The sequence below is a fragment of the Diplodia seriata genome, assembly GCF_021436955.1.
Source record: "Diplodia seriata strain FDS-637 chromosome Unknown scaffold_10, whole genome shotgun sequence".
NCBI classification, from domain to species: domain Eukaryota; kingdom Fungi; phylum Ascomycota; class Dothideomycetes; order Botryosphaeriales; family Botryosphaeriaceae; genus Diplodia; species Diplodia seriata.
In genome coordinates this window covers 1,044,962-1,072,045 of record NW_027117317.1, presented here as the reverse complement: position 1 = coordinate 1,072,045, position 27,084 = coordinate 1,044,962, and the positions used below count along the sequence as shown (strand labels likewise).

At 55.9% G+C, this 27,084-nt stretch overlaps 9 protein-coding genes and 1 non-coding gene across 10 annotated transcripts; 7 read left to right on the top strand and 3 right to left on the bottom strand.

Annotated features, from left to right (window-relative positions):
• Positions 1-910: 910 nt before the first annotated feature.
• Positions 911-1,041, top strand: SLS55_009524. The gene has a single exon. It is a non-coding gene; the product is annotated as a tRNA-Gly (tRNA).
• A 1,502-nt stretch (positions 1,042-2,543) lies between these two features.
• SLS55_009523 (uncharacterized protein) lies at positions 2,544-3,438 on the top strand (the record flags this gene model as incomplete). Its single annotated transcript, XM_066780924.1, has 2 exons — positions 2,544-3,301; positions 3,357-3,438. 2 exons carry the CDS (start codon positions 2,544-2,546, stop codon positions 3,436-3,438), a joined length of 840 nt encoding a protein of 279 aa, XP_066628870.1.
• Positions 3,439-4,315: 877 nt separating this feature from the next.
• Positions 4,316-5,220, bottom strand: IST1 (Vacuolar protein sorting-associated protein ist1; the record flags this gene model as incomplete). The annotated part of the gene is made up of 2 exons (XM_066780923.1): positions 4,316-5,101; positions 5,203-5,220. The coding sequence occupies 2 exons, from the start codon at positions 5,218-5,220 to the stop codon at positions 4,316-4,318; spliced, it is 804 nt and encodes a 267-aa protein (XP_066628869.1).
• A 515-nt stretch (positions 5,221-5,735) lies between these two features.
• Positions 5,736-8,307, top strand: RPL19B (60S ribosomal eL19 domain-containing protein; the record flags this gene model as incomplete). The annotated part of the gene is made up of 4 exons (XM_066780922.1): positions 5,736-6,688; positions 7,607-7,837; positions 7,962-8,112; positions 8,164-8,307. 4 exons carry the CDS (start codon positions 5,736-5,738, stop codon positions 8,305-8,307), a joined length of 1,479 nt encoding a protein of 492 aa, XP_066628868.1.
• Positions 8,308-8,909: 602 nt separating this feature from the next.
• Positions 8,910-9,443, top strand: SLS55_009520 (uncharacterized protein; the record flags this gene model as incomplete). Its single annotated transcript, XM_066780921.1, has 2 exons — positions 8,910-9,052; positions 9,185-9,443. The coding sequence occupies 2 exons, from the start codon at positions 8,910-8,912 to the stop codon at positions 9,441-9,443; spliced, it is 402 nt and encodes a 133-aa protein (XP_066628867.1).
• A 1,049-nt stretch (positions 9,444-10,492) lies between these two features.
• On the top strand, positions 10,493-15,352 carry SLS55_009519 (uncharacterized protein; the record flags this gene model as incomplete). The annotated part of the gene is made up of 6 exons (XM_066780920.1): positions 10,493-10,727; positions 10,852-11,048; positions 11,103-12,089; positions 13,914-14,247; positions 14,297-14,453; positions 14,506-15,352. The coding sequence occupies 6 exons, from the start codon at positions 10,493-10,495 to the stop codon at positions 15,350-15,352; spliced, it is 2,757 nt and encodes a 918-aa protein (XP_066628866.1).
• A 939-nt stretch (positions 15,353-16,291) lies between these two features.
• On the top strand, positions 16,292-18,769 carry SLS55_009518 (uncharacterized protein; the record flags this gene model as incomplete). The annotated part of the gene is given in 2 exon segments (XM_066780919.1): positions 16,292-16,299; positions 16,315-18,769. The coding sequence occupies 2 exon segments, from the start codon at positions 16,292-16,294 to the stop codon at positions 18,767-18,769; spliced, it is 2,463 nt and encodes an 820-aa protein (XP_066628865.1).
• Positions 18,770-19,250: 481 nt separating this feature from the next.
• Positions 19,251-22,202, top strand: SFB3 (COPII coat Sec23p-Sfb3p heterodimer component; the record flags this gene model as incomplete). The annotated part of the gene is made up of 1 exon (XM_066780918.1): positions 19,251-22,202. The coding sequence occupies one exon, from the start codon at positions 19,251-19,253 to the stop codon at positions 22,200-22,202; it is 2,952 nt and encodes a 983-aa protein (XP_066628864.1).
• A 1,607-nt stretch (positions 22,203-23,809) lies between these two features.
• Positions 23,810-24,682, bottom strand: SLS55_009516 (60S ribosomal protein eL18; the record flags this gene model as incomplete). Its single annotated transcript, XM_066780917.1, has 4 exons — positions 23,810-23,887; positions 23,962-24,344; positions 24,466-24,570; positions 24,679-24,682. 4 exons carry the CDS (start codon positions 24,680-24,682, stop codon positions 23,810-23,812), a joined length of 570 nt encoding a protein of 189 aa, XP_066628863.1.
• A 901-nt stretch (positions 24,683-25,583) lies between these two features.
• On the bottom strand, positions 25,584-26,720 carry SLS55_009515 (uncharacterized protein; the record flags this gene model as incomplete). Its single annotated transcript, XM_066780916.1, has 4 exons — positions 25,584-25,812; positions 25,863-25,999; positions 26,051-26,326; positions 26,412-26,720. The coding sequence occupies 4 exons, from the start codon at positions 26,718-26,720 to the stop codon at positions 25,584-25,586; spliced, it is 951 nt and encodes a 316-aa protein (XP_066628862.1).
• Positions 26,721-27,084: the final 364 nt, after the last annotated feature.

The window sequence follows — 27,084 nt, the reverse complement described above, 5'->3', positions numbered from 1 at the left end:
AGGAAAGAGCGGGGGTGCGCTGTTGACTTATATGGGAGGTAAGTTTTGTCGCTGTCGTCGTTGTTGTCGTGGTGAATGTTGATGTTGATGCTGTATGTCTGTATTCCCGTTGTCAGTCGTGAGGTTTTGCTTGGGGAAAAGAAAAAAAAGTGCACTACGTGTGATTGGAAGGTTAGATTGGGCATATGTATGTAGAATATGTGTTTTCGGTGAGCATATCAGGTCAAAACCAAGTCGAAATTCTTTTTTTGCCAGAGCTGCGACTCGGGCCGGTGGTTAATTGTGTATACTAGCTGGTAGCAACCGCCCCTGTAATCATACAATGCCCATTGGCCGAAATAATGCCACCCATGCTTGTCTCGCACACACAGAAGAGTAGAATGTTTTGGTAGCCTACGTTAGAGTAACCAAATCCAACCCAGCTTTCTAACCGAAGATGGCTATTGTCTCGCGCGCCTCCTGTCGCTAAAGTCGAAGCTGTGAAATCTCCCAGTGAGGAACAAATCCTAATCGCATAGACAGCCAAGATGTTCGAGTACTACAGCGTTCCGTAGCGGGGAACCCAATTTACCCGGAATGCTTAAGAAAGACGAAGCCATGGTCGAATACTATTAATCGTTACTACTAGAGGCCTCTTAAGCACCTTATCTGAAAAAAGACGCCTACCTTCGTTAGTACTTACTTCTCTTTGCCTTCCATCTAATCTTTACTTTAAACTTCCATGGTTAGCTTTAGCCTATAGACTTAGAAAGCGTGGGTTGATGGGGTAGCTTGCTTAGACTTATCATACTAATTTAGAGATCAGACACCAGCGAGTCAATAGCAGGTTCCTGCGGCGTCGTCCTGGTGTCAATTGTCATAATGCCAACCGGCAAACTCTCTGGTCACCAAGCAGTCATCTGCCTACAATGCGTTGGTGGTTTAGTGGTAAAATTCATCGTTGCCAAGAGTTGACGCTCCTCAAAGAGAACACCCACGAGTCTTCTCGAGAAGCCCAACACTAGATTCGATGAGCCCCGGGTTCGATTCCCGGCCGACGCATCTCTTTTGCTCCCCTGCGTTCGACGAGGATGCATGGGAACTGCGTTTTGCTGTGGAGGGAGCTCGAAGGAGGACGTTAAGGCGTCCGATGTTGTGCCGGCCCACAGGAGGGAAATTTTTTTGCAGGGGTAGCACCGGAGAGGGTCCAGAACGTCGTTTGCATTGACGCGAGATGAGATAATAATGGCTTGTGGATGCTTCGTGGCTGATATCTTGATTTGACCTCCGTTGCCGCTGTTTCCTGCTGCCCCCGAATGAACTTGCGTAAGAATGGCAGTGAGAGGTGCCGTAGGTCAAAATTGCGAACTACCTATTTATTGGTGACGAAGGAAGAGCCATGTCTGGTCCCGGAAGCAACCCCGTTGGAGGATACCTAGAGACAAGGCGCAACGGTCGAGCGTGCGCCAGGAGCATGTGCGACTTTCCCGCCCGGCCGCTGGATGGAGAGCTGACGGAGGTCGAGAAGCCCAGGTTCCAAGGACGGACTCTCTTTCCCTGAAGGAGATGGGACAGCTCACGGGCGCTAACGAGGGCTGCTTGGCGCAGGTCATGAGTGCTGGCCGACGGACGGGAGCAACGGCCAGCCGCGGAAAGGCGCCTCGGCCAGCTGAGAGCTTCTCTGGCGACCAGAAGCGAGCAAGCAAGGCGGTGCGAGAAATGCAACAGCGACGATAGCAAGGGAAGAAGGCTGGGGTGGAGGTGCGTGGTGCGGGCGAGGAGATCCGCGTGCACAGGCCAAGACAGCAGCCTGCACTGGGTGACTGGCTCTGTGCAGCAGCTAAGCGCAGCCGGCCCGGCGTCCCTAGACTTTATCGATCGGAACTGCGGGCTGCGCGGGCCTCCCTCGCATCGCATCTCCCATCTCCCATGCCCCATGCCATCCCAGCAACGGCCGGCCCGCTGCCCTCGTGCTTCAACTCCCTCTCCACGCTCTCCGCCCTCGACACCGCGCCAATTCGCTCCACACGCCCTTTACGACCTGTCGTCCCCGCTGCCTCCGTTTGACTGGCCATTGCTAGTGGCAGCACTTCCGCTCTAGGACGCGCCAGTGTCATCCGTACGACCCGAAATGCAGCGCTCCCGCACCCTCATGCGCTGAAGAAGCAGCCGTCTTGTCAATCTGTGCAACACGCCTCGCGCCTGCTGGCTGCCCGGCCGCCTATCGACACCGTTGGGGGAGGAGGGCAGGACGGGACGGAAGGAAGAGAGGTCGGCACTTGCTGGGCGCTGCACGTCCGCTCGCGTCACTCGGTGCCAAAGGAGACGCCGGCGCCAGTATACATCCTCGCAGGCCATTGCCCACCTCCGGTCGACATCCAATAAGCATCGCAACGCTCCCGCTCGCACACCTATAACGTCGCTTGATAATTGACGCTCGTCGCCGCTCACCTCACTCCACCTACGTCTGCGAACGTCCCTCGCCTCACACCTGCCACCTGCCACCTACGCCCGCCATCCACGCTTTTACTTGTGCCCACAGCTGCTCACGATTCCCGGTTACAATGCCCACGTACCTTTTACACGGCTTCCGCTGGCCACGCAACCTGATCCGGATCCATATCATCTTGCAAAACCTCGACGATGCCGCGGCCGAATGGCTCATGGCACCCGCCACGGTAGCATGCATCCGGGAGAACTTCAAGCAGAAGTACGCGAATGCAATGCAGGGATTGCCCGACCTGCAGTTCATCGAGCAGTTCGACGTCGAAACGGCGGACAAAGGGGACAATGTGCAGCCGTATGCATATGTGGCGGATGTAGTCGAAGAGATCAAGCTCGGCGTTGAGGTCGGCGAGATCATGGGCCGCGGCGTGCCCAACGAGCAGTGGGCCTCAATCACCGAGCTACGCGACCAGATCGCGCCAGGCGAGAAGGTTGGCTGGTTCGTCGTCGTGTGCCAGGATACGGAGCGCCTTCCACCTTCGGTTTCCGAGGATGAAGACGAATATTTCGAAGAAGAATACGAGGATGAGTCCTTGACCGGAGACATACAGGCGGACATGCAGGACATGGCGGTGACGAACGGAAACGGTCATCTCGCGGTGGAACCGCCAAAGGAAAATATCCACCTAGATGACCATCGGAATGGACAAGCTCCGGTCAAGGTGCACAGTCAAGAAAGCCCGAGTATCGACAAAAGCGGGCAAAGCGCCAGCACAAGCAGCGCGACAAAAGAGGAAAGCATTGAGCAGCGTCCGACCACAAGCAGAAGTGTGAAGAAGTGGTTCAGTGGCTTCAGCCCCCTCAAAAAGGCGAAAAGGTAAGTTTCAACTTTTTCCCAACCTTCGCCATGGCCATATTAACACCCTCCGTAGCCTAAGAGATCTCCGCAAACTCGAGAGTGAGAAGGCGAAAGAGATGTCCATGCCGCCACCTCTTCCAGGAACAGCCGCTTAAAGGCTAGCCTGTACCCAACTCGCCCTCTTTCTTACTACCTGTTTGGAGCGGCATCTGTTCTGGAGTTCACCCTTGGTGTATGGTGTTCTTGCGATTCTTCCATTTCTTCCAACAACCTGACTTGGGCAGTCGGGTGTAAATGCGGTAATGATAAACATGAATCCCAAAGTGCTTGGGCACACATTCTCAATTGAGTTGAATGGAGTAATAAATAAGTTGCACGGTGCGCGAGAACTGGGCAAGCTGGGACAAAAGAGCATATGATATAAGAAGCTCTTGGTCATTCAACAAACTATAGCTCGTGAAGAGAAATCAGTGCTGTACAATAAACTCGCCTTGGCGTGAAGCTTGCCTGCGGGATATCCGAACACTTGTACAAATGGTAACAGACTCGGTGTACACGACGACATTCGCTGTATCGTCTTTAAAGGCATTCAAATCTCGATCACGCTATGCATCAACCTTGTAAATAATAGTCGCGCATGGTTAGTATACCATACGTACGTGACAGTTGTTACCCTCCCATCATTCGAACGTAACCCTATATTCATCAAGCTACCATTAGATAGCACATATGATATGGGTAACAGGACTGTGGCTGAAAGAAGTCCGTATTAGGTAGACTTGGACTTCGCTTCGCCGTAAATCCGCGGGTTGTTTGATTCTCCCCCGCCTCGTTGTCCCGTGATACCTGCCAGGACCGTGACTGAAATTTGCGGTGTCATGATTTGAATTTTATGAATGGGTATTCTGGATGCAGGATTCATCATACACCGGACACATCTTACAAACGATATCATGCCTCAGTACTCCAGTTTGCTCCAAGCTTCGTCAAGAACCACAGGTAGCAACACATGCCATCTACTCCGTCTGACTGCTACCTCTTCAACGCGGCAAATCTCTTGGCCAGCTCATCCACGTCTGGTATCTTCCCTCCCGGTCCGTCGTCCTTCTTCTTCTTACCCTCCTCCTCCACCTTCTTCAACTTCCCACCGGGCTTCAGCTCCGGTGGCCCCGGCAGCTTGACCTTCGGCGCCACATTCTCCGAGCTCGGACTTGGCGGCGCGATTCTCAGCGGGCTCGCGGGACCCAGCTTCTTCGGCGGCGTGGCCTTTGTCAAATCCTCCGCCTCCAGCGGCGTCTCCAACGCTTTCACCCTCTCTCCGTCGCCCGGCTCGTCGTCATCCGCGCCGTCCTCCTCCTCCTCCTCCGCTTCCTCGGGTTCCCCCGGCACGTGCACGCCGTAGGCACGCGCGATCTCCCGCATGTACGCGTCGACGAGGGCGGGCGCCGGTGTGTCGACCTTAAGCTTGCTCAGGACGCGCTCGGCCACGCCCTCGCCCTCCATGGCGCTCAGCGCGAAGTCCTTGCCGAACTTCTCGACCAGCAGTGCGCGCGCGGCGTGTAGCTCCTTGACCTCGGTGCGCGGCGCGGCGTAGATCAGGCTGCGGACGGCCTCCTCGAGGCCCGGGTCGCATTGTGGGGTGGAGTGTGAGGGCGAGTTGGGGCGGAGCAGCGGCGACGCGGAGCTCGGCGGATCGAGCAGCTGCGAGCGCGCGAGCAGCAGCTCGCAGTACAGCTCGAGGATCTCGTGCAGCTCGGTCGTGATGTCTTGGCGGATGATGTTCTCGATACGGATTTTGGCGGATTCGATCTTGCCTTGCTGTGGTTTGAGAGAAGGATCGCGTCAGTGGTGCGATGATGCTGGTGACGTAGTGATAGGTGATTGGAGTGGCGGGAATGCGTGCTGGGTGAGGGACAAACTTCGAGTAGCTGCGCCATGGAGCGTCGCGATTGTTTTGCGAGCGCTGTGTCTTTCTGCTGCGTCATGCGCAGACGTGATATTGACAGCTTGAGCTGTACCTTCAGCCTGGACTTCGGAGCCGGTTAGCTTCGCTGCTGCTGGAACTGATCACAGGCGCCTTACCACTAGAGTAGGGGGAGGCATGATGTATTATGCTATTGCAAGCTGCGCCTGAGGTTTGACGGAGTAGTAATGTGGGAACGCAAGGTAGAGCGATGGATAGGGTTGCCTTGGCTCGGCATTCGAGCGCTGGGCTGCTGCCCCACGGGTCCTGGCGGGGTCTGCGGCACACATCCCTGTGCGGCCAAACGTCGATCATCCAAGCTCCAGGACGCGCTCGCCGCATCTTCTTCACGCAACAACCACTTCAGCGTTCGCCCTCAACCATCCCACTAGCTCCGGATCGCCTTACAAATCCCAGAGATCTTCTTTCGCGGCGTGGTCAACGTGAGCAACCCACGGCCATCGTCGCTCCGTCGCAAAACCTTTCGCAATGCCGCTCCACCTGCTAGGGAAGAAGTCATGGAACGTCTACAACCCTGCCAACATCGAGCGCGTCCGCCGAGATGAAGCTGCCGCGCAAGCTCGCGAGGAGGAGGCCGAGCGCCGCATGGATGAATATGATGCGGCACGTCGCATGGCAATACTGCGCGGCGAAAAGCCTCCTTCACCTCCTTCAGAACTCCTCGAAGAAGAAGGGCAGAAATCAAATCGCGAGGGTGCAAGCAGAGGACCTAAGCGCAGAAAACTAGGGGGAGAAGATGACACGGACCGGGATATACGTGTGGCACGGGAGACTGCTGAGCAGGGTCGAGAGACGCGCGAACAGATGGTCAAGCGCAATGAAAGCAAACAGACCAGTGACGCGCCGCTCATGGACCATAGCGGGCACATCGACCTGTTCCCAGTGGACCACAAGGTTATGCGCAAAGCAGAGAAGAATGCGGAGCGCGAGGCAGAGGAGGCAAAGAAGAAGCAGGCGTTGGAGGATCAGTACACCATGCGCTTTACCAATGCTGCTGGAAGGGGCGGCCTGAGGAAGCCGTGGTACGCCAATGCTTCGAAAGGCTCCGAGCATGCACTACGTCCAGGTGCCACAGAAGAGCTCGACGAACCAGGTAAAGATGCCTGGGGCAATGAAGATCCACGCCGTAAAGATCGTGAAAAGACGCGCATGGAGGCCAATGACCCGCTGGCATTCATGAAGAAGGCGCAGGGTCAGCTCAAGGCAGCAGAACAAGATCGGAAGCGTTGGCTAGCGGAGCGGCAGCAGGAAATGCTTGCTATGGACGCTGCAACGCAGAGCGAGAGTCGTTCAGAGCGCAAGAGTAAGCACTCATCCCGAAGAGGTCGGGATGCAGGTGACAAGGGTGAGTTGGAAGGATTCAGCCTGGATGCGCCCCCAAAGGAAAAGAAGTCACGGCACGAAAGACCTCATCAATCCAGGTCAGTGAGGCACCAAAAGCGCCACGGACATGACCGAAGTAGAAGCAGAAGCAGAAGCAGAAGCAGGAGTCGGGACAGGGATCGACGCAGGCCGCACCGGAGCAGGAGTAGAAGCAGAAGTCCTGATGGAGACAGGCACAGATCACATCACAGCTCAAGGAAGCCTAGCAGCCGTGAGCATCGGCATGACCGGGAGAGCTACCGTTCAAGCAGGCGCAAAGTCATGCGTGATGAGTGATAGAGGCTTGACTCTTACAGACCAACAGTGTCATCATTGGCTTGTGCACCGAGATAGCCTGGGACGGCCAGATAGTCAGCATCATACAAGTCCAAACTCCTCCACAGACCACTGCGTAAAACATCTTGGCGAGCAGTGTGTGAGGGGCCGGTGATCCAAAATGATTCAGCATGACGTCCAAGCGCGCGGAGACCAATACGTGCAAGTGCGGAGTAGGCTTCAAAGTGCAGGCCGGGTGGCACGTTCGGGCGGGCCTAAAGTTCCGCCGGGGATACTCCGGCGCCAAGCCTGGCCGCTTAACGCCCACAGAAGCGTCAAAACTCCTCTCCTCAACCCGACCGTACTAACCACCCAGGACATCGACCAGCCGACGACAATCATCCAAAATGTGAGAATAGCCCGTCAAATCGATTTCGAGAGCCCGTCCCTACGAATTGCGTCTATCGCGATGCTCCATCACCGTCGCACATGCGCTGCAGCGCTCTGTCACCTTGTCGCTTCGCCACTACGCCCGCAACACCAAAAAACACCTACCCGCAACGTCCGACACATGCGCAGGACACCGTCGCTGACTTCGTTTCCTTTCTAGGGTGGATCTCAAGACGCAGAAGCGCCTAGCTAGTGCCGTGTTCGTAGCCCTTTTTTTTCGCACCAGAGGAGAAAGAGCTGACATGAGGTAGTGTCGGCTGCGGCAAGCGCAAGATCTGGCTTGACCCCAATGAGGTCAACGAGATCTCCAATGCCAACTCCCGCCAGACCATCCGCAAGCTGGTCTCCGATGGCCTCATCATCAAGAAGCCGGTTACCATGCACTCGCGTTCCCGCGCCAGGGAGCTGAACGCCGCTCGCCGCATCGGTCGTCACCGTGGCTACGGTAAGAGGAAGGGTACCAAGGACGCTCGTATGCCTAGGTAGGCACAATCTCCCCTCCGGACAAGACATGCATGACAAGATGGGATGCGTGGATATCAAGAATTGGGAAAAGCTGGAGGATGCTGTTCAAACGGATTGCTGATACGGTCGGTCGGAAAACAGCCAGGTTCTTTGGATGCGCCGTCTCCGTGTCCTCCGCCGTCTCCTCGTCAAGTACCGTGCCAGCGGCAAGATCGACAAGCACCTCTACCACGAGCTCTACCACCTGAGCAAGGGTAACACCTTCAAGCACAAGCGCGCCCTTGTTGAGCACGTACGTTCTCCTCAGACATGATGCTTTCGATCCTTTACTCATTCTTTGCAGATCCACAAGGCCAAGGCCGAGAAGCAGCGCGAGCGTGTCCTCAAGGAGGAGATGGACGCCAAGCGCGCCAAGACCAAGGCTGCCCGCGAGAGGAGGCAGGAGCGTGTCTCGGCCAAGAGGCAGGCGCTTGTGGCCGAGGAGTAAGCGATGACTATCGGAAAGGTAGAGGTGACGTCTGGCGTGGGTTTCTGAAAAGGGCAAAAACGGGAGTCCCTTTATTCAACTTATTTGCAGGCATCAGAGGTCACGGTTTCTTCATGTATGTCCGGGTCATTACAAATGGAGCTTACGTCTTCGGGCTCTCTGGTGGTCCTGCGACATGGATCAATGGTAATCGTGAAGGGGCTTCTGGGCGGCTGTGGTTTGGACGATGAAGAAAAATCGACGGGTTTCTCAAAAGATTCTGAGGGCTACAATACCATTTTCTTTGCTGGTTAGCGTTGAGTTATGACCGAAGTTACGCTTACGACCCAGCTGCTTCTTGAAGACGCCTCAGGACGCGCAACTCAACGCTTGGAAGAGTGATGAGGAGCCTTCGCAACTAGCCACTCCATAATCTGAATTGCTTCAAACCCGTCGATTGATATCTGAGATGCCAGCATGATCGTCCATCCACCGACCCTAGTCTGTTTGCGGCGATGCGATTCGTGACGCGACTGCGGAGAAAGTTGACACGACTCATCATCTGCGAGCCATTCGCAAACCGTCTACACTCACCAGGCTTATCTCCGGTTTACAAGCAAACCATGGCTTCGCGCTTCGCAGTCAAGTCTCTTGACCACGTCGTCCTGACAGTGCGCTCGGTACCTGCGACGGTAGACTTCTACACCAAACGGTTGGGCATGAAGCATGAGGTTTTCACGTCAGCCAAGGACCCCGGAGTGGAGCGGTAAGTGGACAGCGGGCTCATGCTCTTTTCTCAGCACCTACGTCCCGCGCTTGGCATTACCGTACTCGGTCTTTTCGTGCCATGTTTGAAAATGACTGTCAGCGGTGGCCGCCTAGCTAACACTCTACATAGCCATGCTCTCATATTCGGCAGCCAAAAGATCAACTTACATCAGAGTGGCCGTGAATTCGAGCCCAAGGCCCAAATCGTACAGCCAGGCAGCGGAGACCTCTGCTTTTTGACCGATACTAAGGTCGAGGAGGTTCTGGCAGACCTCAAGCATGGGGGCATCGAGGTTTTGGAGGGCGGTGGCGTTGTTGACAGGACTGGCGCGGTTGGCAAGCTACGCAGCGTCTACTGCAGGGATCCCGATGGAAACCTCATTGAGTGAGCATCCTGGCCTATTTCCCGAAAGACTATGTCGGGCTAACATCCGCGATCAACACAGGGTATCGAACTACGTCTGAGTGAGGAACAGCTGTCGAGCATGCAGTGTTGAAGTCTTACATGAACGGTGCTTGCTTCGTCTGTGTATGTACAAAAGGACAAGCATACCAGAAGAGGGGCTGTTGCCGCATGTTCCGGCCGTACTGTGAAACTGCTAGCGAAATGTCACAATTCCTACTTTGTTGCGTCGGTTCGCAGCGTCCGAAGCAGCTCCCGAAGCAGCTCCCGAACTTGTCTTTTTCCGCATTCGGAAGGGTGGCTTGCGTGTGCATGCAGCCCTCCGTTCACCAAATGTGTCTCATGCCCAGCAGTGCTCTTTACACCCGAATGGCAAACATCTTCGGATCACACAGCGGATTTCGGCCAGCCGAACTTCCATGCGTTTTGCCGACAGCTCGGCCAGACTGGACACTGCGTAAGCGCTAACGCGCACCAATGATAACCGATGGAAAGTCACGGCTTCCCTGCGTTGTCAAATCCGTGCGCATGATATCCGACTCTCGCTTGCCGGACGCTGATCACACCATGCTTCAAGATACGAAACCTTGACTACGCTTCCACCCAAACCTGCCTCGTATAAGTTCTCGTTGATGTCTGGAGAGTTTGGTCATTTCTTCACCAAACCATGCTACGTCTTCTTCTGGTCTGTCGACGGTTTTTGTTAAAGGGAAGGAGAAACAAAAACCGTGCCTCTTGGCCCCCAGTGGTAGCTCGGCCCATTTTCAAGATGCCCCAAGGGTACAGGGTTTACACGGAGTGGATCTGCGTCTCACCAATCGGGGCCCCGGTCAAATCGCAGCCCGGAATGCTAGCGTGGGCAACGGCATACTGAAATATTATAAGATGCCCGACCCCGGCACTATCCCCTCACTTCCCGCGCGCTCTGCTCGGATACATGCATTGTTGAGCTCGACTTCAGGAATTCGAGGTCAGAAGGATCAAAGTGCGAAGGATTTCGGCAAAGCTCAACACTAGGCCACATCTCTTGCTATCATGTCGGCCAAACCCGAGGAAATCGCTCCCGCCACCGGCAGTGTAGCGGGCAAGTCTCTGTATCTCATTTCCTTCACCCTTTTGATCCTCATTGTGGTCAATCGTGTCAAGGTCTGGTGGCGTCTGCGCCACTTCAACGGACCATGGCTTGCTTCCATCTCCTCTTTCCCGGCGGCCAAATATGCCACATCTGGCAAAATGTGGTGGCATTATACGGAAGTCAACAAGAAGTACGGTATGAAACTTACTATCTCCAACTTACTCATGGTTATCGTCTATTACTTCCCCGCCTTGCTGTTCGACTTATTAGGATTTTTTTTTTCCGCGCCACACAACCGGCACAGCTAATGAAAGTCAAGGCGATCTTGCTCGTATCGGCTCCAACGATCTCATTTGTAGTGACCCGGAAGTTATCCGATATATGTCGTCTGCACGTTCGGGCTGGCATCGTTCGGACTGGTATGACTCGATGTCTCTCGATCCGTACTGCAACAATGTCATCAACACGAAAGACCCAGTCGCACACGACAAGATGAGGACCAAGTTAGTTCAGGGTGTTAGTACTGCATACTGCCTCTCAAGCCTCACAGAAGACTGATGACGCCTGCAGTACGCCGGAAAAGAAAACCCAACGCTGGAAGCCGACATTGACAAGCAAGTGGCCTCACTTGTCTCCTTGATCAAAAGAAAGTACATATTTTCGCCTGCTTCGAACCCGACCTACATCGACTTTGGCAAAGCCGCGCAATACTTCACTCTCGACGTCATCACGGCCCTCGGATTCGGTTTCCCTTTCGGCTACCTCGAGCGTGACGAGGACGTCCACGAGTACGTCAAAACGACGGAGACCATCATCCCCGTTCTGGTCCTCTCGTGCTGCTACCCGCTCATGAACAAGATCCTCGGGCACCCGTGGGTGCGCGCGATCACCGGCCCACACACCGAGGACAAGGTCGGACTGGGCAAGCTCATGGGGCTGGCGCGCGAAGTGGTCGGCGAGCGATTCGGGCCCGAGGCCAAGGACAAGCGGGACATGCTAGGCTCATTCGTACGCCATGGCCTGCCGCGTCGCGAGGCCGAGTCCGAGGTGTTGCTGCAGCTGGCTGCCGGCAGCGACACGACGGCCACGGCCGTCCGAGCGACCCTGCTACACCTGCTAACGACGCCGGGCGCGCTGTTCAAGCTCCGCGAGGAGATCGATGCAGGCATCAGAGAGGGAAGGATCTCGAGCCCCATCACCAACGCCGAGGCTAGGGAGCTGTCGTACTTGCAGGCGGTGATCAAGGAGGGGTTGCGCATGCAGCCGCCGTTTATCGGACTGCTGGCTAAGGAGGTCCCGCCACAGGGGGAGGTCATCAAGGGCAAGTTCGTGCCCGGTGGCACCAAGATCGGGCATAGCATCTACGCTGCGGAGCGGTCGGAGGAGGTCTTCGGAAAGGACGCAGATGCTTTCAGGCCCGAGAGGTGGCTCGAGGAGCCGGATGAGAAGAAACTGAGGCTGATGGAGGACACGCAGCAGCTGGTCTTTGGCTACGGCCGGTGGGGCTGCTTGGGCAAGAGCATTGCGCTGGTCGAGCTGAACAAGGTGTTTGTTGAGGTAGGTCACTTGTCATGTGCTGTGTGTGATGTCTGCTGATTCTGCAACAGTTGCTTCGTATATTTGACTTTGCCCTTGTCAATCCGGGAAAGCCATGGAAAGCAGACAACTACAACCTTTGGATGATAAACGAAATGTGGCTTCGTGCTTCATACCGGGAGGGCGTCGATATCGGAAAATAGGAACGACTGAGGAATGTATATTCGTCACGGGCAGGGAAGCAAGTTGTGCCGAAATAGCAGGGTGGGTGAAGTGCGACATGAATGTATCTGGCTGTGAAGGGTGACAGTGGCTGTGAAGGGTGACAAACCGGCGTGACTTCTGGATTGGTTGCCGGCTTCCCTTATGAGTAGGCGAAGGGCGGCCGGGACTTTTCCGCGGGCGGACGTCATCACCCCGCGACACGTCAAACTCCGACACCTTCGCGCGATTGCCCACAGCAACGCGCTCGTAGGCGCCACCCTCGCCGGCATGCATGAGGCTATCATCCTAGCCAATTGGCCTTCGTGTCTCAACAGCCTCGCCTGGTCGCACGATTGCATCCTCGCACTCGCGGCAGGCGAGACGGTCGAACTGCTGGTCAGCACCACGTCCCGCCTCCCCCGGCAGCCACGCCAGTTTGCTGACAACCTTCTAGATACCCGTCCTGAGCGCCGACAGCAATGATGTAGATACCGGCCTCCAAGGCACTCAGCATTGGATCAACGTCCACATTCGCACAAACCTGTTCTCCTCGACCGAGGTTCCGCCCATCGATCCCCTCCCCCTACGCGCAAACTCTATCGGCGAAGAGATATCCTTGAGCGACACGGCCTCAATAGAGTGGTCTCCACCTGGCCTTGCCAAACACTCAAGGTGTGCTCTGGCCGTGCTCACCACCAACCTCAATTTATCTCTCTGGGTCTCCGACTCGGATCCCAAAGTTACTCGAAGCTGGAAACGCGCCTTGGTCTTGAACCACGAGGTGGAAAGGTATTTCCAGAAGGTATATGCTCAAGAGGAGTTTCGACTCGACTTGGACTGGGAAACCCGGCGCAGGCTGCGGAGGCGCATAAGATCATTTGCTTGGAGCCCTCAGCTACGCCCCTCTCTGCCGGCAGAGCGTTCTGTCCAAGAAGGCCAGTTTCCTGTCAACTGTAGCTTCATTGCAGTATCAAACGACAACAATGATGTCGCCATTCTGCGTGTCGACTCTCCTTACAGTTTCTTCAGCCCCCCCTCGGCCCAATGGTCTGCTCGCGCAGAGGCACACTTTTCCCTTGAGCCCAAGCTCGATCTACACCCGGTTCCGCGCCCTTTCCTGCTCACTGAGACAATGAGTGAGCAACGCTATATTGGGAATCTTGCATGGAGCCCTTGGACTACAGACCCACACGGCGTACCAGAGGCTATCCTAGCTTACACGACTAACCACAGCATTCATCTGCGGCGCGTTCGCATTGCGCCTTTCTCTTCTGACGTGTCACTGGACCAGACTGACATATTCTCGGATCCGTCTATCGGCACTAGAAATGTGCACTTGCTGCGCTGGATGCCCAGAGCTCACGATGATGTCTTCTATCTGGTCGCCTTCTCTCAAGCCGGCGCGTTCTGCTTTGAAGTGCCGTGTCGAGATCCCTCAAAGACTACGGCCACGACCCATGATCTCGACAAGAGATGGGATACCATTGCTGGTGAGTATGCTAGCTCCGAGTTGCAGAATGAGCGACGACCATTTGAGCAGGCAACCTCCAGCTAGCTATCCGACTACTAAATCTGCCGAAAATAGGTTGCGCATTCAATGGTCTCTCCAAAACCGAACCTGGAGTTCAATTCATCTCGCAGCTCACTGCCCCTGTGGTAGCAACCTCGGAGTTTAAATTGCCCATTCCAACAGCAACTGAGTCACAAGCGCCCCCTTTCCAACAAAGCATCCGTGATAGCGAGAAGCTTTTTAGTGCTGAGAATGAGCTTGCAGGCCACAACCACACCAAAGCGTGGGCCATGTGCTCTTCGCCAATGGGTGACTTGGTAGCTTCCGGGGTTTCCTTCCACCCTGGAGATATGGTTGAGTACACGATCGCTGCAACATCACGCACCCATATTGGAGTCCAGCCCTTTCACGACACGGCGGGTGCCTTCATACTGCCTGCCAGTGGTGGCTTGTGTCCGGTTGAAGGTTTTCCGCCTCCTCACTATCTTGTGTCCTCCTACTAACGTATCTATAGACCTAAGTGCGGAGACGTTGATTTACTGCGCTCAGACTTGGCTGGAAGAGTTGCCTGAAGAGAGTAGGGCCGAGCATTCTGTGCGTAGTACAATACTGGAGCAGTTCTGGAGAGCTCTGGGCCTTTCAAACGAGCATGATGATGGCCTCATTGCACAGTAAGCGACTTGGCACATGATTGGTTGTCGCATATCGGCTGACAATACTCAGGTATCCCAAGGTGAATGTGGATGGACTTAACCTTGAGGAACGGACATCACTAGCCCAGGCTCTGAGAAGAGCAGTATATTCCAACGACAAGAGCATCCTGAAGCAGCGGTATGGTCGGCTTTTGACCTTGTTCTTCGACCCCAAAGGAACAACACAATCAGACGATGCTCCGGCCATTCAGAAGCTGGTCACGGAAGTCCTCAGAGTACCAAGGTCGTCCTACAATGACAGTGAGGCAAGCCGAAAGATCAGAACAGTCTATTCGTCCATGCTTCCTTGGCTCTCGGACGCCGAGGCTGGCGGCATGTACGACGGTGCTGTGGAGACCTCGACGGACAAGCACGTGGAGAGATGCGAGATCTGCGATGACAGTATTGGCTTCGAGAGCTTTGCGTGGGCGCGATGCGGCCAAGGCCATGAGTTCGGTGAGTTCACCAAGGAACAGGGTATTTTCAATCTTGGCTCGTTAAGGCTAATGCGGGTACCTGCAGTTCGCTGCTCTCTCACATTCCTTGCTATCCAGGCACCCGGCATTTCCAAGCTGTGCGGAATCTGTGGCAAGCGTTATCTGAACGAGGAGTCTGTCGTTCGGACAGACAAGTTGGCAGGAGCCGATACAAGTCAGCAGGACGTCGCCATGCCAGACGTTGATGGCGGTCAACAAGGCGATATCCTCCCTTGGGCTGAAACCAACGTGACCAGTGAGGGATCATCCAAGCAAGGAGCAGGTACCGGTCAAGGTCAAGCAACTACAGTTGATTGCGGACGGTCGCCGATCACGTTGGCGCGCATGCTCTTCGCAGCTTGCGATGTGTGCATTTACTGCGGGGGTAAGTTCGTGGGTTGATTCGGGGCTGCGCTTAGAAACAAACACATTGGTTGGACCAAAGCGAAAGCTGTCTGCCATGTGTCACGTATCCTGGTCCTTTCTCCCCTCTCCCCGGGAGCGGCTGAGGTTGAAAGGAATGCAACCCTCCATTCCGCCAAGAGCTCTTTTTTAAATACGAAAAGACCAACTCCAACATCCCTTGCAGTTCGTTTGCCTGGAGATCGACTCGTCACGGCCTCTCCGCCGCAACCATTGTGTTTGCTGCTGCTGTTGCCTGGATTGACAAACTGCCCTGTTTTTAAAATTTAAGGTGGGAAATTGCGTTTGTCCGGCCGGCTCGCACCCAACTCACGGTCTTTGCTGCTTTATTTGACTCCCGTCGTTCCTTTTGTTCTTGGCATCCTACCGGTTTCAGGCGAGAGACAAACCAGAGGGCAACGTTGAATGGCCGTTGCAAAGGGAAAGCTTGACATTCGCTCTTCTTCCGGCTTCTTTGCCCATGTCTATTTTGCCGTCTTCCATTGTCTGACCTGTCCACCCTGACCCATGAGCTTGCTTTTCAGAAGCTCGAAGAAGCTCACATGTTGCCTTCGAGCCATTAGCATCCCGTCCACCGCTCGTTGACTCACGCCCTCGTTCATACCTGCAGGTCACCATATATCTGATACTACTATCACCACCACTCTTTCAACGTAGTACCTGGTCCACTCTACGGTTCTTGTCAGATCTTGCTCTCGAGTTACCACCTCGTTCGTTTTCTCCAACCGGGAAGGCAAAGTAAAGGGGAAAAATAAAGGAAGCTCAGGAACAAGCACACCTCTCTCATACAGAATGGACTTTACCCGCCTCCGCCTATCCGGCTCACCCGCTACGTCTCCCCGGATTGTTGATGCGCCCTCCAGTCCTACCAAATCCGTCTACCTAGATATGGATGAGGCCTCGCCCACGTCTCCGCAGATGTCGCCGTCCAATCCCTACAGGGACGGTGATAGTATGAACAACAGCAATACTATCACACAAGCTACGCCAACAAGACCGGTCCACGGCACGGCGACGGCGACCGCCCGCCGCACAAACTTCTTCGACCCCGACAGTAGCGATGACGAATTAGAAGAGGAGCTGACGACAGCGGACGAGCTCGCCTTCTCGCAGCGCCACAGCCCAGCATCATCCGTTGCCATCGAAGGCAACAAGGACGATGGCGAGTATGATTCGCGTGGCCGATCGCTGAGCCGCTACTCGCCAGCGACATCACTGAGCCCGACAACCACTACTACTACCACAACGCATGGTGCTACTGCCGCCAACGGCGATATATACCACCGTAAGAACACCTTCTACCTCGGCGTGCGCCCGGAGGAGTACGCGTTTGTGTGCGGCACACGGCCGGCATCCTCGACGGTACCGGACGACGACGATTATTATCATACCGACAGTCGCCGTCCGGCGAGCCCGCCGCCTCAGAATCCCGGGAGGGGCACGTTTCTCGATGATGGATACAGCAAGTATGACGTAGCGGGAGTGGCGGCGGCAGCAGAGGCGCCGCAGGCACAGCAACAGCAAAGGCAGAGGCAGACGCTGAGGGTGGAGGGCGTCAGCCCGAAGCATGTGCCGTTTGGAGCGCCGGATTTGGCGGTTGCGGCGAGGAGGGTGTTGAGCGAGCGGGGGAAGAAGAAGACGGTGAGGGAGAGGGGCAGGTTTGTAAAAGTGAAGGCCTGTAGTAGCGTGTTGCCGTACTCGGCGAGTGAGTATGAAGAGGGGTCGATGGTGGAGGGGTACGGAGGAAGTGGGATTTCGAAGCATGGGGCGGCATCGTATGGGCTGGGGGTGAGCGGCACTGCTCGTGGAGACGACTCGAGTCCCCAGCTTCGTGGAGGGAAGGATGTGATTGTCGAAAAAGTGGTGGATGGATTTGAGAAGGGCGGCGACGACGAGGTTGCCGAGACGCAATCGCTGCAGGAAAAGACCGATAACAACATCTTGGGAGTGCACGCAATCACCCTACAGGCGTTGTTGCGGAACGAGGAAGGGTTGCAGGCGAGCGCTTCTTCAGTGAGACGGAGGAGCGCGTCGTCTGAGTTCAACCGAAGGGAGTTCCTGAAACTGCAGAGCAAGTCGCAACAGCCGCATGATTCTGCAACGTCCCTCCCACCGCCTGTCCCTGAAATACCGCCCATGGCCCAAATACAGCAGCCGAAGAGAGTTTCACTCGTACCGCCGCCGATCGATACGAGCAGGTCGCTGAGAACCAAGAGTGAGGGTAAAGTCAAGACACCGTATCCCTTCCACCACCACAGAAAAGTTCCAAAGACACTTGGAAGTCCCGGGCTGCCGCCGCCGACACAGGACGCTATACTCACCCTGAGCATACGTCGACGCAGAAACGTGCTGTCGTCTCGTGTGGCGCGAGTGACACTTCCGGCCGAGCTCTTGGAGGGCAATCACTCAGCAGGTCATGGTTTCGGCGACGACATTGCCCCTAACGAGCTGCCCCCACCGCCCTTCGACGACGCGGCCTTCTTCAAGCAGCTCCGCATCGAGTACGCCCGGCTCGCTGGTCGCTGGTGGCGCTGCTTCAGTGCCCGCTCCCTGCGCCGCATCACCATCGGCCACACCAGCGCCTGGTCGGCCACCGAGAGCTGCCTCGGCCCGGCTGACTGCGATGGCGGCCGCTGCTGTCCTGCCGCACGAGCGGCGCATGGTGGAAATGGCTTTCATCAGCATCATCATCAGCAGCAGCAAGGATGCTCGGCGGCAACGCCTAGTGGTATCTACCACGTCCGCAGCCCGCGGTACCTGGCCAGCCAGGGCCTGAAGGACACATTCTCGGAGGAAAACCTGCTCGCGCATTTCCGCAAGCCGCGACTGGGCCGCAGCAGGTTCGCGTGGGTGCTGTGGGCGAGCCGACTGGCGGGCTTGCACGAGCAACAGCAGCCGGACCTCTTCTCAAATTGGAGGGGGGCGGCGCAACGGCGACAACAGAAGGAAGTTCCCTCTGCCTGGCGCGATCGGGAGCTGCCGCCGACGCCTGCGGGAGCTGCTGCTGCGGGGCACACTCCGAGCACTGCCAGCACTGCGTTTGCGGCAGCGAGCAGCGATGACGATAACGCCAAGGACGACATCTTCTTCGTCCAGGCAGAACTCGGGGTGGCGGGTTCTGGTGGCGGTGGAATAGAGCCCGGCCACAGCATCGCGACGCTCGAATTCGTCGAGGGCTGGAGCGTGGCGAGGATCTTGACGGCGGTGCTGCTCGTGCTGCTGCTGGCGGCGGCGGGCATCGTGCTGTGGACCCTGTTCGGCACCGGAGCCCAGGTTGACGGATTCAGGGGGGGCGGCGCAAGGGTTGGCACCGCCGTTCTGATCGGAGGCGGGGTGCTGTTCTTTGGGTGGACGCTGGTGCTCGCGTGGATGGGTGTCAGTTGGTGCGTTGTGTAATTGAGGTTGTGCGGGAAATGAGAAGAAGTTGAGTTGGATGCATTTCACTGCAGTGGACGGCGGAAAGCAGATGACGCTAATGGGATGTAATCAGAGGCAACGTTTTCTTTCCTCTCCTCTGCTGGTTTCTCCAGGTACTAAATCGAGCATGTTCCTTCTCGCGAGGTCGAATAATGCAGTGTCGAGCGGAGCAGGGGCTCTGGGCCCAGTGGGGCCGCAGCTCCCTTTCGCGGCGCGCTAAAGCGCGCATGCCCGTGATCCTCGCTATGCATTGGACAGCTAAGCCATAAACTTGCCCGCAACCACGCTCCCACTCCCGCTTTGAACTGCGGTTTCCAGCGCCAGCACGACGATGCTCTTTCTTCGCACGCTCGCTTGATCCCCGAATCCTCCGCCTGCTCTCCCGTCCCGTCGCCCGCGCACAGAGACCACTCTACCCTCCGGAGCGCCCCAGCCCGCCGCATCCACCGTCGCGCCAGACATGGCCGACTTCAACATGTACCACGCCCTCGGCGCGAACTCGCCCAGCGCAAACGGCCAGCAGCCGTCGCCTCAACCGAACCAGAACCAATACCGCCCGCCTGTCGCCCCGAGCCCCTCTGGCTACCAGCAATCCGGCTCGGGCTATGGCAATGCCCCTCCGAACCAATATGGCACACCGCAACAACACTACGCTGGCACCCCGCAGCAAGACCAGGGCTACTTTCCCGCGCAGCCTTCGCCAGCCCAAGGGGATATGTCCGGATTGACGCAGCAGATGGGAGGCATGGGACTTGGGGTGGACACCCAAGGCCAGGCGCAAGTCCACAGGCCTCACAAGAAGAAGGACAGGCATGCCTACCACCAACTGGACACTGCTGGGAGCTCGCAAGCCTACAGTGGAATCCCTCAAGGAGGCGCAACCACCCCGTCGCAGTTCCTTAATCAGCCCATTACCCCCGCCATGAACCAGTTTCCCGCTGCTGCCAGCAATTTTGCCCCCAGCCCTGCCACGCCCATGCAATATGCTGCGCGCGGCGCCTCCTTCAATGGCTCTGTTGCATCTTCTGCCCAGGGCAAAGTGGATCCTGAGCAGGTCCCAAGCGTCCCTCGGGCTCGCGATGTCCCGGCACAGTACTACCAAGAAAACGTATACCCGACCATGGAGCAACACCTTCCTCCGCCCGCCGCCATTCCTTTCGTCGCTTTCGACCAGGGCAATTCGGCACCGCGATTCGCCAGGCTCACCCTGAACAGTATACCCCAGTCTGCCGATGCGCTTGCGTCGACTGCTCTTCCTCTTGGTCTCGTGCTACAACCGCTTGCGGCGCCGCAAGAAGGAGAACAAACTGTTCCGGTGTTGGATTTTGGAGAGGCAGGGCCGCCTAGGTGTAGAAGATGCCGGGCATACATCAATCCCTTCATGACTTTCAGGTCCGGCGGCAACAAATTCGTTTGCAACATGTGCACCTTCCCTAACGACGTAGCTCCCGAGTACTTTGCCCCAACAGATCCCTCCGGTATTCGCGTGGATCGTATGCAGAGGCCGGAACTTACATTGGGAACCGTGGACTTCATGGTCCCGAAGGAATACTGGTCGAAGGAGCCCGTGGGCCTGCGCTGGCTGTTCTTGGTTGATGTCAGCGCCGAGGCTGTGAACAAAGGTTTCCTGGACGGCTTCTGCGAGGGTATCATGAACGCGCTTTACGGAAGTGAAAGCGAGGGTGAAGAGCATGATGGAGCAGGCGTGAAGAAGCTGCCTCAGGGTGCCAAAGTGGGGATTGTGACTTACGACAAGGAAATCCACTTCTACAACCTAAGCCCGAACCTGGACAAGGCGCAAATGTTGGTCATGCCGGATATCGAGGATCCCTTCGTCCCACTCAGCGAAGGCCTCTTCGTCGATCCGGAAGAGTCCAAGTCCGTCATTACTGCGTTGTTGACACAACTGCCCACCATGTTCTCGCAAATCAAGAACCCGGAGCCCGCATTGCTCTCGACTCTCCATTCGGCCCTGGATGCGCTACAGGCGACTGGCGGCAAGATCGTCTGCTCGCTCGCAACTCTGCCTACATGGGGTCCCGGACGTCTATTTCTCCGTGACGATGGAAAGGGCCACGGTACCGATGCGGAGAAGAAGCTACTCACCACGGAGCATCCTGGCTACAAAAAGATTGGTGGGAAGCTTTGCGAAGCTGGCATCGGAATCGACTTCTTTTTGGCCGCACCCAGCGGCGGCTATCTCGATGTTGCTACGATTGGCCACGTCGCAGAAGTTACCGGTGGCGAGACGTTTTACTTCCCCAACTTCCATGGCCCTCGCGACACTCTCAAGCTCTCTCAGGAGATCAAGCATACCGTCACGCGTGAGACAGGATACCAGGCTCTTATGAAGGTCCGCTGCTCGAACGGTCTGCAAGTGTCTGCCTACCACGGCAACTTCTACCACCACACTTTTGGTGCCGATCTCGAGTTCGGTGTCATCGACGCAGACAAGGCAATTGGCGTCATGTTCAGCTATGACGGCAAGCTGGACCCCAAGCTCGACGCTCACTTCCAGAGCGCACTGCTATACACAACCGCAAGCGGCGAGAGGAGAGTGAGATGCTGCAACCTTGTTGCTAGCGTCAATGACAACCCTGTCGAGACGATGAAGTGCGTCGACCAAGATGCTGTTGTCAACATTATCGCCAAGGAGGCTGCATCGCGTATGGCTGAGCGCTCGCTCAAGGACGTCAGAAATGCCATTACGGAGAAGACGGTCGACATCCTTGCTGCCTACCGTAAGAACTTCTCGCACGGCCATCCTCCTGGTCAGCTTGTCCTGCCTGAACATCTCAAGGAGTTCAGCATGTACATGCTCGGCTTGATCAAGTCTCGCGCTTTCAAGGGCGGCAAGGAGCCGACAGATCGCCGTGTGTACGATGCGCGCATGCTCAAGTCCATGGGTGCCACTGAGCTCTCTCTCTATCTCTATCCCCGCATCTACTCTCTCCACAACCTTGAGCCCACCGAAGGCTTTGCTAACGAGAGTGGACGCCTGCAAATGCCGCCGGGTGTGCGCGCCACCTTCTCCAAGATGGAAGAGGGCGGCGCCTATCTCGTCGATAACGGGCAACAAGTTATCCTCTGGCTCCACGCCGCCGTGTCACCCAACTTGCTTGAGGACCTGTTCGGCCCTGGCGTGAACGATTTGCGCGCTCTCAACCCCTTCCTGAACAGCTTCCCCATCCTCGAAACCCATCTCAACGCTCAAACTCGCAACATCATGCAGTACCTTGAGCAGACTCGCGGCAGCAAAGCCGTCACCATCCAGCTCGCAAGGCAAGGTCTCGATGGCGCGGAATACGAGTTTGCCAGACTGCTGTACGAGGATAGAAACGGCGAGGCACAGAGCTATGTCGATTGGCTGGTCCATGTGCACCGGAATATTCAGCTCGAGGTAAGTTCATAACCACCACCCCCCCTAGCTTCCACGTCCCTCTTCGACTCCTTCAGCCTTCTGCTTTTGTCATATAACACCTATTTTTATCACTTTCTCATTTTATTTCCTTTGAACAATAAAGCTCGACCCGCACTCGCATAAAACTTCATTCTAGATGAAGAAGGATCCTCTACCATACCTTGCCTTGCGTGGGTGCTTTTTGGAAACCTTTAATAACGGGTCTGCGTGCGCTTGAAACAGCTCTCCGGCCACCGGACCAAGGAATCGGATCCGAGCGACTCGTCGTCAATGGCGTCGACCTTCACAGGCTTGCGAACGCCGTATTGGGGATGATTGTAAAAGAAAGCACGTAACGAGGCAAATGTGTTGGAGAGAGAGAGAGATAGTTCATTGTGAAGACAGAGTGCATCGTTCGACCGGGATACTTCTTTTATTCGAGTTTTCTTTTCTTTCTCCTTGTCTTTGAATTGTTGTAAAGCCTGAGAGTTGGAGGGGATGGGATGGGGTTCTCGCGCACATGCTGTTGGGTTGCTGTTTGGGTTGCGGTTGCGGTTGTGGAACGAGTAGATTGTTAACGTTGTTCTGCTCAGGGTAAGTAACAACCATCATCGGACAAAAGGAAAAAGAAAGAGTAAGGAAAAAAGCGGGCGAATGTCGAGTACAGTGTTCTCTTGCATTGGCAGCGAAGGGGTTGACTCGTGAATCTTTTTTTTCCCCTCTTCTCGTTTCCTTTTTTTTTTTTGGGTTTCTTACTCTGCTGTTTTGTTCTCAAGTGTTAGTAATTACGTCACCTCTCATAGGACAGTTGGTAGGTCAGTGTGTGTGTGGGATTTAGATGGGCAGGGAATTAAGATGTCATCGTGTTGATTTCTTTTCTTTTTTCTTTTTGGATCTGTGTTTAGCCACCCTTTTGGACGACAGTTCTGTTGAATGATCAACTTTGAATGCTGAACATGGTAAGAAGGTTTATTATACGTTGCGTGTGGGAATCTATTGGATGGGAGAAAGAGCGAGGGTGTAAGGTATCTTGCGCTGTGATGATGCGAAGGTAATCTTTCATGATGAGGCTACCGATGCTGGAGCCAAGCTGGGCCGAATTCTGACCGATTAGGACGGGTGCTGTGAAAGGGTTCATTGGTTCCTGGGCTTAGTGGATGTCAAGGCAGAAGTTACGTGGGTGGCAGTCGCAGACGCCCATACGCATCAAAAGACATTGTAGTAAAAGCAAAAGCGAAGTCGTGAAATTGTCTCCCTTGTCCCCAGTGTGGTATAAACTTTTGGCTCGGTCTTCTTCCTGGTATGTTTTTCTTCGGGAAAGGTGGCGAAAACGGCATGGACTTAACATTTTTTGTATTCCCTTAGCCAGATGCAAATAACCGTAAAGGAAGCAGGCAGTAGTATCGTTTGGATTTCGCCAGCCAGCATAAAAGGAGCCCAGTAACCATGCACCACGCAGGATGATCGCCATAATTTTCGGAGCCCCCTGATAAGACGAGAGAAAGGGAAGGCCTTTCTTCCTTCCATAAACTCCCGCCCTTGTTTCCCCACTTCGACTACTACTTCCGAGGTCCGGAGAGAACCCCAGCAGCAATAGCGACCATGACAACGACCACCGATTACACCTTGAAACCCCTGGACCTTCTGCGGCCACGGGCACGCTCGAACTTCCTGCCCTTGGACTCGACGTAAGGCTTCTGTAGTACGAGTCAGCGGCCGATTCGATCTGGAAAAAAATCTCCTCTCGGTATAATCCCAAGCCTGTGCCTACCTTGTGCGAGTGGGGGCCGAAGCCGAAGTGCTTGACGGCCTCACGGGAGTTCTTGGGGCCACGGAGGAGGAGAGTGTTGGCGCCAGTGGGGGCACGGAGCGCGAGCTCGTCGAGAGTCAGGCACTCGCCGCCAGCCTTGAGGATCCTGGCACGGGCAGTGGCGGTGAAGCGCAGAGCAGCAATGGAGAGCTTGGGGAACTCAAGCAGGCGGTTGTCATCGGTGACGGTGCCAATGATGACAATGGTCTTGCCCTCGTGCGCCTTGCTGGAGTGCTTGTTGGCGGCGGTCGCGACGATGCGGGAGATGGACATCGGGGGGCGGTTGATGCGCGACATGAAAAGGCGGCGGAGGACGACCTTGTTGAAGTCCGAATCCGTGCGGCCTGCGTGCAAGTGTCATGTTAGAAGCGTTGTTCCAGTCCGTCTTGCCTGCCGCCCTGGGTGCGGTTGTTTCGCTCGCTCGAAAACCGGCATTTCATCTCTCGCTCTCGGGGGTTCACGTACGGGCAAGGAAACGGTACAGCTTCACCAAGAGCTTGAGGTAGACATTGTCGCTCTTGGGAGCCTTGCGGTGGGTGCTCCGCACGTGGTGCTTGTCCAAATCGATACCTGTAGAGCAGACAGTCAGCCGGGTCGCTCTCGTTCGTGGCGGTGTCGAAAGTCGTGCTGTAACAGCATGCGTGTGCTCTTCCGCGGTGCGAAGGGGGCTTCACGTACCCATTGTGGCGGCGGCGGTTGTCGGTTGTCGAGGTGGTCGTCCGTCGTCGTTGGTGTCGCAGTCGCGGTTTTCCGGTACTTCGATTTTCAGGTTGGAGCGCACGGAGCGTGTGGCCTCGCTTGGAGTCTTGGCACGCCTCGCGCCTCCTCAACGGGCAACCGCGACACTGCGGAACGACCTTCACATGCCGCATCAACCATATCGCAATCCCGCAAGCCGCGAAAACTCAAACTGCACAGAATTAGCAGCGTCATACAGGAGGACGCTTCGTGTCCGAGCAGTCTCCTGTCTGTGGCTACTATTCAGCCTTCACGAGAACAAATTTCTCTCGCCTACGTCACGCCCGCCGCTCCGGACGGGAGTCGCTCGCCAGACTTTGGGAATTCAACAACGCTGTGCAGACAATGCCGGAGAGCGCTCCTAGTCTTCAAAACAATATGACTCAATTATGAGTATGCGCATGCCATGTTCCATCGCTTGACCTGTACCTGAGAACATGAATTCCCACAATCACGGCTTTTTTCCCGGCTTCTGGCGCTATCTCGATTCGCACTGCAGCATCCGCAGCATTGCACGTCGGCAAGGAAAAAGCACTTTCTTTATTTTTGGGTTGCGATCTATTCGCTGTACCTTGGTCGATTCGCTGTATACCCGTAACGCCCGCTTCCGTATCCCGTTGATGCAGACAGTCCTGCCTCCCCTGCCTAATGCTGATAACCATTGCTCCTGTACACTCTCCTCTCCACCAGCTGTAATTTTTCTGTAGCAGCTACGTGCCGTCTGGAAGTCTTCCATTGAGGACGCCTAGTAAGTAGTAAATGGTTGTGACAAAAATGGTGCAAAGAAAGATCCAAGTATGGCTCACCCAACTCCGTTATGGACGCGTTGTGATGATCAAATGCTCTCACACTTCCATCGGCCGTAAAGAGACCAGGAAGTCCCTCGTCAGTTCGAAGCTGAGCCAACTGCTCGCCATGCTGGGTGCGACCTTGAGGAGGTTGGGCGCAATTCCCTTGTACAATCCTCTGAAACCCTCTTGCCTGACTATGGTCGTCAAGGCATCCCAAATCGACTTGTACTGGTATCCCATTCCACTCATGGTGTTGATCTGGAATCGGCGGCGCAGAACGTCGCTGTGACATGTCAGTCCCAGATGTACTGTTCAGGAATGCGGCAAACTTACAATGGATATGTGAATGTTTGCGCCACAGCACCAGAAACAGCGCCAGCACCAAGCTTTCCGAGGACTCCTGGATTCTCATTGCCCTCCGGCGTGAAGATATTACGCATAGTCTCGTAGACCATGAAGTTCAAACCAACCTATGCACTTGTCAGCTTGCGTGGAATATTCCTCCGCTAATCACCACTCACGTATGGTGCGACTCCCGCAATCGTAGGTATTATGCCGCGGTACAGAGCAAAGAACCCTCCTTCGTTCTTGTACATGGTTATCAGGAGGCCCCACATCCCTGGAAGCTCTTTCTTCGCCTTGCTCGAGAGACCTTCGAAGGATGCGCTCTGGATGGAAAGGCGGGTGCGGACAATGTCCAAAGGATATGTGAACGTAACAGAAGTGATGCCTGCGAAGCCACCGCAAATGAGGCGCTGGTACGGGTTCAACGGAACTCCGGGGGCGTCCTCGAAAAACTGCCCTCCACGTGTCAGCATTTGCTCTTTGGCACTCGCCTTTGCTCCTAGCTTTTGCCCAGCCCGAGGTTGCTCAACCACTCACCCGCTTGTAGAAATTGAAGGCACCGAACTGTATGGCGGAGTAAGGCACGATGCGGATGCAATTGGTGCCATTGCCAGCCATGAAGCCCCGCCAGCCCTCTTCGCGCCACATCTTGGCCAAAGCCTTGCCTATCGACATCTTGTACTCGTTTCGTCCATGGCTCTGAACCTGGAATAGGATCTTCAACCGCTCAAGCGGCGACACAACTGTCCTGGAGACGGCTCCGGCAACGCCTCCTGCGATGAACGATGCGGCAACGGGCTGCGTGAAGAATTCGCGTGCGCGCGACGGCGGGACGGGTGAGGACATGATCGCCGGGGTCTGCAGTGGAGGGGCGGCGCGGTCAGCGGGGGAATGCGGAGGGCGGCGCGACTCAGCTCGAACTCACCTTGCTAGACTCTGTCGCAGAGAGGTTCGACATCTGGGGCGGCGCAGGCAGCGATTTGGCCGGGCGAGAAGCAGCGGGCTCCGCGTCGCGCTGACACCAGGCAAGGAGCTCGAGAGCGTGGCAATGCGCTGGACGACGCCTACCGGTGCAGGACTCGAGAGTCGAAAGCGGACGGAACAGTGATCATCAATCGGGGAAGCGCGGCGCGGCGCGTTCGGGGAGCGCGGAGCGAAGGGGAGGGCGAGGGGAGCAGCACAGGAGGATCAACGAGTGCGGAGGCCATGC